At 53.5% G+C, this 10475-nt stretch overlaps 2 protein-coding genes across 2 annotated transcripts; one reads left to right on the top strand and one right to left on the bottom strand.

The window, feature by feature from the left end:
• Nucleotides 1-1228: 1228 nt before the first annotated feature.
• Nucleotides 1229-2987, bottom strand: IL3 (interleukin 3). Its single transcript, XM_025860824.1, has 5 exons — nt 2829-2987; nt 2696-2731; nt 1605-1697; nt 1442-1477; nt 1229-1333 (listed from the first exon to the last, which is right to left on the bottom strand). Exons 1-5 carry the CDS (start codon nt 2985-2987, stop codon nt 1229-1231), a joined length of 429 nt encoding a protein of 142 aa, XP_025716609.1.
• Nucleotides 2988-8042: 5055 nt separating this feature from the next.
• LOC141370261 (interleukin-3-like) lies at nt 8043-10167 on the top strand. The gene is made up of 6 exons (XM_073878521.1): nt 8043-8186; nt 8440-8676; nt 8769-8804; nt 9394-9504; nt 9827-9868; nt 9953-10167. The coding sequence occupies exons 1-6, from the start codon at nt 8043-8045 to the stop codon at nt 10088-10090; spliced, it is 708 nt and encodes a 235-aa protein (XP_073734622.1). The 3' UTR covers nt 10091-10167.
• Nucleotides 10168-10475: the final 308 nt, after the last annotated feature.

The following is a 10475-nucleotide window of genomic DNA, read 5'->3' as shown; positions in this document are numbered from 1 at the left end:
TTTATGGAACTTGTGGGGAGTCAGACGGGATGACATCAGTCCTTATCGTGGTAACAGAGGAAGCCTCGCTCTCCCCTTTCTGCCCCACAAGCCCAGACTGGAGGAGTGACAGGATGCCGGGGAGCCAGGGAGGGAGGCACTCAGGGCCAGAGGGGCCCTGGGACGTCAAGGGTCAGGTGCACAATGAAACCATACTCAGTGATCTCCCAGGCTGCACCGTCCACATCAGTCTGCGCTGCCCTGGGCTACACGGCTGTCCTTCCAGTGGGTCCCCGTCTACCCACCTATCCCAGACAAGAGCTCTGTCCTGGAATAGTGCACACAGCAGAGGTAGGCGGCATTCGAGTTGGTCTCTGAGGTAGGAACTCACCATGTGGAGTCAGGGTCAGGGCATTTGAGGCTGAGGTGTCGATGTGGGCAAAAATTTAGAGGTCTCAAGAAAGGTGTGTGGTTCGTCCCGGAAGCCACAGTGCTTCTGTTGGCTGGCACATCAAGGACGTTGGTAGTTGTAGGCATAAGGAAATAGAAACAACAGGTGGAGGCAGGCCCCTTTTGCTCTCTCAAGGCTGAGGACAAGGTCCAGAAACCCCTGAGGACTTGGAAATTAAGTATCAGACCAACCTGGTCAGATTTGTATTTTCTAAAACTCAATCTGGCTCCCCAGTAGACCACAGATTTCCAGGGTGTGGGTTCCAGGACCCATCCGGTGGCAGGGAGACTTGCTGGGGGTTGGGGGGGGTGGAGGGCTGCTCAGTCATCAGGCAAGAGGTTTACTAAGACCTGAGTCAAATTGAGACACTGGCAACAAAGCAGTTGTTCAGCGAGTGTGGTTTATTTTCTCAGATGTGTAGAAATCAGTTTAAAACCTGAGGTACAAATGAACAAGCCCCAAGTCCCCCTCTTGAGTCTTGTTTAGAAGGAGCAGGACATAGGCTCCTTTTCTAAAATAAATACACTTCATATTGCATAAGATAATAAATAAAAACGTACATAAATAAATAACTTCAATAGGATTAAAATGAGAACATCATCGCAAAAGGCCAAATGGAGGCAGCACATTTCAGAAATTAGATCATGAACAACCCATCTAACTCCACCAGAGAAAATGAAATCCCTGGATTGTGTGAGAGACATCCCAGAGTATTCAGGTATCCTGCTGTGTCTGATGTCCAAGGCCCCATGGTGAGAAGGCCCAGAGACGGAGGGACATCCCACAGAACTCTAGGACTCAGTGCTTGTTCTTGAAAGTCAGAAAGTTATCAAGGGCCTCCAGATATTTTTTCAGCTTCTTTTGGAAATCATCCCAGTTATTCTCAATATAGATCGGTTCTCCCTGTGAAGAAACCAGGAAGGTGGCATTAGGTTGAAGGTAGATGACAGGCTAGGGGTCAAGTCATGGCGGAGAGTCCCACCTGCAGGGGCATCTTGGGGGTCAGCTTACCCTGGGTGTGGGATTGGGCAGGAGTGGCAGGAATTCCTGTGGGAAGAGACCAAAGCAGACAGTCAGAGACTCACCTGGAAAAGGAGCAGGCCCTGCCTCCCCTTCCCAGAGGTTGGTCAGGGCCAATGCGGGGATCCCCAAAACCCTCAACAGCTTTACCCACCTTAAGATTTTTCCAGATTAGTGACTCATTGTTGTAGAAATTTTTGGTAGCATTCAAGAATGCATCCAGGTTTGGCCTCAGAAGAGTAGTGTTCTAAGGGGACCGAGAATACATGTAAGAGGAAAAGGTTGGGGTTCAGCCTTCCCATGGCTGAAGTCATCCCCAGTTTTTCAAGTCTGCTTTCAGGGACATCCTTGGACAATCCCCTCCTAGTCCCCTTCTTGCCCTAGGTGGGTCCCTGAGATGCCCCTAAGGGCACAGGCCTCGAGGCGAGTGTACACCCCAAGCAAGGCCTACTTCCCTCAGCCCCAAGCCCCTGGCTCCAGATAAGCTGCACGCAGGGCCTGGGTGGATCTTTCTGCACTTGGAGGGGAAAGTATTGCCCAAAAGAAGATCTACAAAAGGTGGAGGGCTGGCCAAGGGGAGTATTTGCAGCAAAGAGGCCAGATAACAGGATTAATGCCTTGACTGAATGAAGGGCTTCTAGAAATCAGGAAGAAAATTGCAGAGACCCCAACCCCAGCAGGACATGGGTGCAGCCTGTGAAAAAAGAGGGGGATATACATGGCTAACAAACTCAGGAGAGATTCAACCTCCTGCTGGACCCAAGGATTGCCATGCAAACAAAAGTGAGATAACCATGGAAGCCAACTGAAACTCGGAAAAATAAGTGTAAACGATAATGCCCAGGGCCAGTCAGCATGAGAAACAGGATTCAGTGTCTCAAGGAAAAGGAAGGAAGCAGGCAAGTTCATGGGGGAAATTTTAGGCTGCCCCACTGAAAAATGAAGAGCTTAAGGCCTTTGGAATTGTTCACCTATAGCTGCCTTTTCATTTGTAATTAAAAAACAAAAAACAAAAACATCTTCCTATTATAGACCTGCCTGGGAAAATGTATTGAACACTTGCTAACACCTGACACTCGTCTGGTGACCCTATGCACTGGTTCCACGTAATTCTCACAGTGACCCCACTGAGATACACACTGTTAACCCTGTTGGCAGAGGAAACACTGAGGCCAGGCAAGGTGGGGCGACAGGCAGAAAGTGGATTGGGATCCAGGTGTGCCCAAGTGTGGGCTGAGTGCTTACCAGCAGGGTGTTTATCTCATTTGGGTCCAAGGTTTCCTGTGGGGGCCGAGGGAGAGAGAGCCGTGAGTCCTGTTGGCCTGAGACACCTGCGAGCCCCTCTCCGCCCTCTGCCCACCTTTTCCCAGTTACTCACTTCTGAAGGCGAGGGTGAAGTGTTTAAGACGTCCATAATTTCACTGATCATCTTGAAGTATTGCTTAGGCTGGTATGCCGACAAGGACCGCCCCTGTGCCTGTAGGGCTTGGAATCCAAGCAGGAACAGGAGAAGATGCAGGATGGGGAGGCTGTTCATGTTCGGGCTACAGGGTGTATTTTGCCTTGTCCTGGTCCCTTGTGGCGTTCTGAAGCATGCGACACGGTCTCCTGTCTTTTATACACCGAGGCCTCGTGCCTACACCCCGACGAGTGGGGCGGATGTCGGAAGAATCTTTATCTGACATGGAACCTCCAAAGCAAACCACAGACTTATTCATCACTTTCTAGTACTGGAGATCCGTGAAACTTGGAAAAAAAAAGAATTACTCAGAGGTTGTCTCCTCCTCTTGCCAGGGAGAAGAGCTGAGCTGGCCACTGGGCAGAGTGGGAACAGGTGAGAGGATCCCTCTGACAGGTGAGGGGCTGCCTGGCCCTGAGATCCCTCAAGCCTCCTGCCTGGTGGCACCTGGTCCTGCCATCCCTGGGCAGCTCTGACCCTCTGCTGCCCACCCTGCCTGGCACTGCCTGGTCCCGTGTGGGTGTCCAAGGGATAGGCCCACTGGAACAGACAAGAGTTTGTCTAGAAGCCGGGCACACAGCTAACTGTTCATGTGTGGGCTCAGCACATCTCTTGACAAGCCCCCACCCCAGTGCTGAGTTTCTGGTGTTAAAGCCCCCAGTGGTTTGCCCCATGGCCTTTGCACTGCTTCTCCTCAGCACTTTCTGTTCCTTGGGGCCGGGGGCTGCGGGGGGCGGGGGGGGGGGAGGGCCAGATGGAGCCCAGGCACCAGATCCCCATTCTTGTTTCATTGGTCTGACAGCCTGACTCTGCCCCTGTGTTGTGGGATCTTAACCTCTAGTGGAGGCCTGGCTGCAAGCCCTGGGCAGTCCCTCTGGTAGCACGGAGGAGCTGGGTTCAGGGACCTGAGGATCGGGGCCTTTGAGGAAATTGTCCCTGGGAAACAGGAGGGAGGGCTGGCCTGAGAAGCTTTAGGAGGTGGAACTGGAAGCTGTGAGGGATGAGGCAGGGAAGAGGGGAGGGCAACTTTTGGCTTCAGGCTGGGTCTCTAGCGATGGGGGCCGGCGGACAGCGGAGAGAGCAGTGTGGCAGGGGTCTGGATCCCTGCCCAGGCCCCGTAGGAGGGCTTTGCGGAGTGCAGGCAGGAACAGACCGTGGAGGAGGCCCTAGAGAACGAGAGCAGCAGCTAGAGAAGAAGCAGGGAAACCAGGAGGGTGGGGGGCCCAGAGGCAGCCCCTGAAGGGAGAGGGGGACCACTGCCTCAGGAGGCGTGTCAGGCCCCGACACAGGCCCAGGACAGGGGCTTTTGGCAAAGGGGTGCACGTGGCAGAGCGTGGGGCAGACTTCTGTGAGATGACTGGGACTGGGGCGGTGGAACAGGAGAGGCGGGATGGAAGAGCCAGATGTGGTACAATCAGCGTGGGGAGATGAAGGGTAGGCGGTTGTGCTGAGGCAGGGGAACGGGGTCGGGTTTTAGGCCTCCGAGCAGGGAACAGATCTGGTAAAGACAAGGACCAGGATGTGGCCACAGAGGAGGCAGGTGAGGAAGCTGTGGCTCAAGGCAGGGCTGAGAGAATAATGCCTGTAGCCAGTATGCAGGGCTCCCCGCTCAGCCACAGGCTGGGAGGGTCCCGGACCTGGGCCCCGAGCATCCTCGCAGAGCATGGGGAGGCTCTCGGAGGCCCAGTGAAATGAGGCAACACACAGGGAACCTTACGGCCCGGTACTCACTAGGCATCATTCATCCAACAAACTTTTATTAGCAGTTGCTGTTGTGTAGGCCCTGGGAATAGAACAGAGTTGGTCCCTCTCCTTCGGAAACTCACAGTCTTGTGGGGAGAGGCCGATGGCCAGCCTTGCTCCTCTCATCTTGGACCTCAGAACTGTTGCTTCAGTGGGGAGCTTGTTGGAAGTGCAGATGCTCAGGCCTCACCCCAGACTTTCTGAATCAAAAATTGCATTTTCACAAGACCCTCGGGTGGATTCACATGACATTGCAGAAGTTCTGATTTAAAGTACTCAACTTGGGCGCCTGGGTGGCTCAGTCATTAAGAGTCTGCCTTTGGCTCAGGTCATGATCCCAGGGTCCTGGGATCGAGTCCTGCAACGGGCTCCTTGCTCAGTGGGGAGCCTGCTTCTCCCTCTCCCACTCCCCCTGCTTGTGCGCTCTCTCTTTCTAACAAATAAATACTCGAGTCATAACATAAGAGCTTAATAAATGTGAGATATTATCATCTGCTCTCCCAACGTAATTTGTTTAGGCCTCATGCAACATTTGTTCCTTGTATCACCACAATTTGTTCTTGTCTGCCCTATTAGACTTTGAGCTTAAAAGAAGGAAAAAAAATAGAAAGTATTCAGCTTGGGTAGGGCTGGGGGGTCCTTGCCCTGGAGACACAGGGGGTTCGCTGTTCAACCATGAGTTGGTGTTATTTTCTATATAAAAGTTTTAGGGAACCAGAGCAAAAAACCCTGTGATTTCTTATAGAGAAAAAAACTCTATTTTTTTAATTCAATTTTAAATTGGGAAATTTAAAAGGGAATTTTAAAGTTCAGTCAAATTTGAAGCTAGGGAGGATGAACATTCCTGCAAATGCTCCTTTTAAAGCCCTCACTTTGTAGTGCCTTATAGTAAAGAAAACCGGAGTATTGCTGCTGGAAATTTTGGCATTTATAGTATTTGTCTCTTGTTTTAAAAATACATACAAAGGCTACCAAAGGAGAAAGAGGTTTCAGGCCTCATGCTAGGAGCATTGGAAGCATTGTGGGGTGTTCAGCCAGGGAGGCGTGTGGCCCTGGAAAGTGTGGGTTCCAGGAAGTCCAGTCTAGCCACTATGGGGAGAATGGCCAGGAAGAGTCAGGACAGCAGGGTGGCCAATGAGGGGGCGGGGGAGTTCTCTGGACCATCAATGGTGGGGAGGCTACACCGGGTGGATTCTGGAGCAGAGGCAGAGAACTGCATGGAGGTAAAGACTCAAACAGCTAACGTCCACTGAGCAGCACTTAGCAAATGCTGGGCACTCAGTCCTTTTCCCTGGTTGACTCATTTAATCCTCACAGTGAGCCTATGGGGCAGGTATTATTATTACCACCATTTCACAGCTAAAGAAACTGAGGCTCAGGGAAGCTGAGTTCCCCAAAGCTAGGAAGTGACGTCACCAGGATTGAATGCAAGCAGGTCTGTCTGATTCCAGACTCTGAGCACCAGAAAGTAATAGATTAAGGGGTGATGCAGGCTGGCGGGAGGGGGCCAGTACGGTGAGGATAATGGAGCCACTGGAATTTTTTACCAGAGGACACTGGTGCCTCTGGGGGAGCCATTTTAGTGTGTAGTGAGGGTAGAAGCTGGTGGCGATGGGCTGAGGAATGAGTGAAGGTGGGACAGAGGGTAGTAGATGCTTTGAAGTTTTATTCTGAAGGAAGGGGAGAGATGGGGGCAGCTAGAGGGGTCAAGGAGTCAGAGAAGGATCTTTCCAGACAGGGAAGCTTGGAGATCTCTCCGCTGGAGGTGAGCTGAGAATGGGCTGGACAGCTGGGTGGTGGGCCAGCGCAGTGGGTGCCCGAGGGGCATGCACACAGGGAGGGCTCCCAGCATTGGGCGTCACATGCTCACCTGAGAGGAGGGCTCAGGGAAAAGCCATCTGGGTGGGCCCGGTCCATCCAGCAGGGGGCGTATAATGGATTGTGTCTGCTGGTTTGGTGGCAGGAGAGGAAAATGGTTTCTGTGTCCCCTGAGAAATAGGAGGCAAAGTCAGCTCCTAGAGGCTTAGGGAGGTGGGGTCAGAGGCATGGAGGGTGCCTTGGTTGGGAGTCTGTGAGCTGACTGCCTGGGGATGGCCTTAAGGGGCTGGTGTTTACGTCAGCCCAGCCTAGGGAAAGCCTCCTCTGCAGACTGGGCTGATTGCAATCAGGAAGGGAAATGAGCCCAGGTGGAACAAGGGAGGCTCCGCTAGGGCTGGGGTGGGAGAGCCAGCCCAGGACTGCTGACTGGAGTGTGCAGAAAAGGGACCCTATGGTTTTCAGGGTGGGTCTCTGGGCCCCATCTGATGGGTCCCCTGTAGGCCTGTGGTCCCGATTCACTCAGAATGGGGCACAGTGTTCAAGGTTGTGGTCCTTGGGGCCCATCCAACAGGGGCCTATCTGTATCTGCTCCTTCCTATCACTCACCCACTCACCCTCACAGGCCTGGTGGAATTTTCTGGGGTTCCCACCGCCAACAGGGACCCAGACCTCAGTCATCATGGCAAACTCCCCTGACACCCTCTCTATGGCATCCTGTGTCAGATTCTGTCTGCCCGTGAACTCAGTCACGCTTCCGCCGGTAGTCCCGACCACACCACCTGGTCTTGCCACTACACAAGGCAGCTCTGGGCTCCCGGCTGGCCAAGCAGTGCCACCAAGTTTCACATGCTCACCTGAGCAGAAAGAGCTCCAGAAAGGGGAAGGTCTGGCCTCCTGTCTGACCCAGCTCTGCACTCCTCACCCAGGGCCTGCCTAACCTCACCCTCTGCACCCTCAGCTTTCTATCCCATGTCGTGGATGTGGCCTCCTGGGGCCCATCTGTGCCAAGTGGACCTCCTCCCCAAGTCCAGTCCCACAGGGACTGTGGAAAACCACAGTTTAGAATAATAGGCCTGACAAGGAGAAAGTCTGGAAATGGGGCGGCCTCACCCCGCCTGGAGAACTGGGGAAGACTGAGGCAGGGAAAGCTAAGCCCCCTGAAGGCTGGTCCGGAGCCAGACCTGTTACAGAGGAAGCGCTCCCAAGCACAGCTGGGTGTGGGAATGCAGACGTTCTATCTGTCAGTCTCAAGTCTCTTAGCCTCAGCTCTGATATCTGATAACGGGGGGCAGCCATGTCATTCTTGTTATTTACAAATATATGTGCATTCAGTGCCTGCCACTCTCCTGTTGCCTACGTGGAACACAAAGATTTGGGACATGCATTCCTATTATGTTGATAAAGCCAGGAGCCAGGTGAGGGACAGACATGCAGGGCCCTCAGCCCCACACTCCCCATTCACAGTGAAGCTGTCCCAAAACTGTGGGGTGACTTAGATGCTAGTAACACAGTGTTCCAGGGTCTCATGAACTGCTCTTCTAGGTGGGTGAGCCTTCACGCACGCAGTTAGCCATGAAGATGAGGCTGCCAGGCAGAATCTTGGTGGCCTCGCAGGCAGAGAAAGAGAGGCCAGGAAGGGTGGCTGGCACAGAGTCCCAGCTGTCCAGACGACAGCAGGACCGGATCCTGGCTGGGGAGGGGCACAAGCAGGCCCAGGTGAGCTCGGAGCCAGGTTCCCCACTCTGTCCAGTGAGCAGCGGCTCTTATCTTCCTTGGTGAGGGGAGGCGAAACCCTTTGAGAATGTTTTTTCAAGTTTTACTGATCACAAGTTCCAGAAAATGATGAATAAGTTGATATGTTTGTCATGGAGGTTCCCTATCAGAAAAGGGTATCAGCCCATCTGGGGCTTCTCTGAACATCCCCCACCACCCCGTTTCCCGCCTTGCCCCACCCCCCCATTCCCCTCAGTGGGCCTATAAAAGAGAAAGCAGGCCGGGCCACTCCAGATGCCCTACAGCCAGGGAGGATCCCATTAGCTCCCAGAAACTCAAGATGTGCAGATCCCTGTGCCTTCAGCTTCTCCTCATCTTCCTTCCCCGCGGCCTCCCTAGATCCGTGCCCCTAACAAGCCCCGGCGCCCAGGCTCAGTGCTGCAAGTACTGGAGCGGCATCTCTGAAATCTGCTATAAGCTGAACCCTAGCTCTGTGAGTAGCTGGTGACCCCCTGGGCGTGGGCAGGGGCAGCCTGGCAGCCTCAAGCCAGAGGCACTCATGGTTCTCTCTCTTTTCCCCTGCAGACTCCTGAAGACATTAATCTGCGGCTGGAGCTGCAGGTGAGAGCTCAGGTGCCAGGGCCCACCATCTCCCTGCCAGGGACTGCCATTGTGTGGCTGGTCCCTGCCCTGGGCTGGGGTGCGTTTGGGTCAGGAGCCCCTGGATGGTCACACCTGGGCCTGAATCCTTTATCTGGCATCTTAAGTGCAGATACTTCCAGTAGCCTCTTCTTTGGCTCATGTGCGGGTTGCATAGTGGATGTTTATTTCTAAGTAGGGGAATTCTAAAATGGTATGTTGCCACAGCTGACCTCCATCCCTTTGGGTTCTCCTGGCGGCTGGTTCATGAAGTTCCCCGGTCACCCAGGCTCCTTCCGCAGCCTGTCTGGGAGACAGGTGGTGGGTGGGACGGGCCCTGCCTTGACTGGACTTTGCCAGAATGTGCTGTGACCAGCTCAGGTGCTCTGCCCCTGGGGCAGCTGGGTTCTTCCTGGTCTGGGGCCGGACAGGGCACCGATGCAGAAAGCTAGGGGAGGTGGTGGAGGGTGCTGGTGAAGGCATCCCAGAAAGGGGGCAGGAAGGATGCCACCCAAGACCATGAGAAGGACAGCCCCTCCCGAGCCCTCCCTCATCACTCTTTGTCCTACAGAATGATAGCCTTCTGATGTCTAATCTGGCTGCCTTCCGGATCATCTCAAAGGAGATCGTCAGTGGCTCTAATGAGTCTTTAGTCGTCAGTAAAAATCTGGAGGAGCTAGAGGTGTGTGAGGTTGGGGAGGGTCTCTCTGGCACTGGGTCTCCAGGACCCCAAAGGAGCCCACTCCGGGTCGGAATGCGTGGCCTTGTCTTGCCCTTTTCTCAAAGAGCGGCAGCGTTTTCACCCTTGCCCCTGAGTTCCTATCTCCTCCCCTGCCGCCAATGCCTCCATGGCTGGGGACAGAGTTGTCACCTAGTCCCTTCTTGGGTACGGTCTTTGGCGGGGGACACAGAGCCCCCCCCCCAGCTCCTAGTGAGACCCCTGTTGCCCTCCTGGCTTTCCCCAAAAGGCTGACTAACTGGCTCTTCTTGTCTCTGGTCCACAGAAATTCCTACAAACCTTGCCCATGCCCACGCCCCTATCCCAGGTAAGGTGCCCAGACCGAGCGTAGAACCTGCCACATCCCTTCTACCTCCTTCTCACCTGACCCAAATTTCTCATTTCTTCCAAGGGAGAAGTGTACATCCAAGCAGAAGATTTTAATGAGTTCTCGGGGAAGCTGAAAGTCTTTCTGGAAGCCCTGGATGAGTTCCTGATGCACTTACTGAAGTGCCCGGAAACTTTCAAAGCTTTGTGCAGAAAACCTTAGTCCGGGCCTCCGCACGCCAAGGGCTCAGAGTTGGGCTCAGATCCTGGGTCTCCCACCCTCCTCCTTGATATGCCAGTGAATGCTCCACTCTGTCACAGATCTCATTGACAATCCTATTTACGTAACAATTTATTTATTGTTCAACCCGTTGTGGAGTTATTTATTTTAATAACGGAGCCCTCTCAGGAGCCTCTGAGCTTTTGAAGCCATTTTCATTTGTACCTCACATTTCCAAAGGGTTCCTTCTCCTCCGTGAAAAATAAATATTTTTACGAAGAGCTACTTTCTGCCTAGTGTTGCATTTCTAGCGGGTTTCTCTGTCTGACTTGGGTCTGGGTTGCAATTCCACACCCCACAGTTAATTTCTTTGAAGATTCTGTCTTTT

This window comes from Callorhinus ursinus, unplaced genomic scaffold (genome assembly GCF_003265705.2).
Source record: "Callorhinus ursinus isolate GAN/ISIS: 27379988/994484 unplaced genomic scaffold, GSC_fseal_2.0 scaffold30, whole genome shotgun sequence".
Taxonomy (NCBI): Eukaryota; Metazoa; Chordata; class Mammalia; order Carnivora; family Otariidae; genus Callorhinus; species Callorhinus ursinus.
The sequence above is the reverse complement of the archived record's forward strand: the minus strand, read 5'-3'. Positions and strand labels throughout refer to the sequence as shown.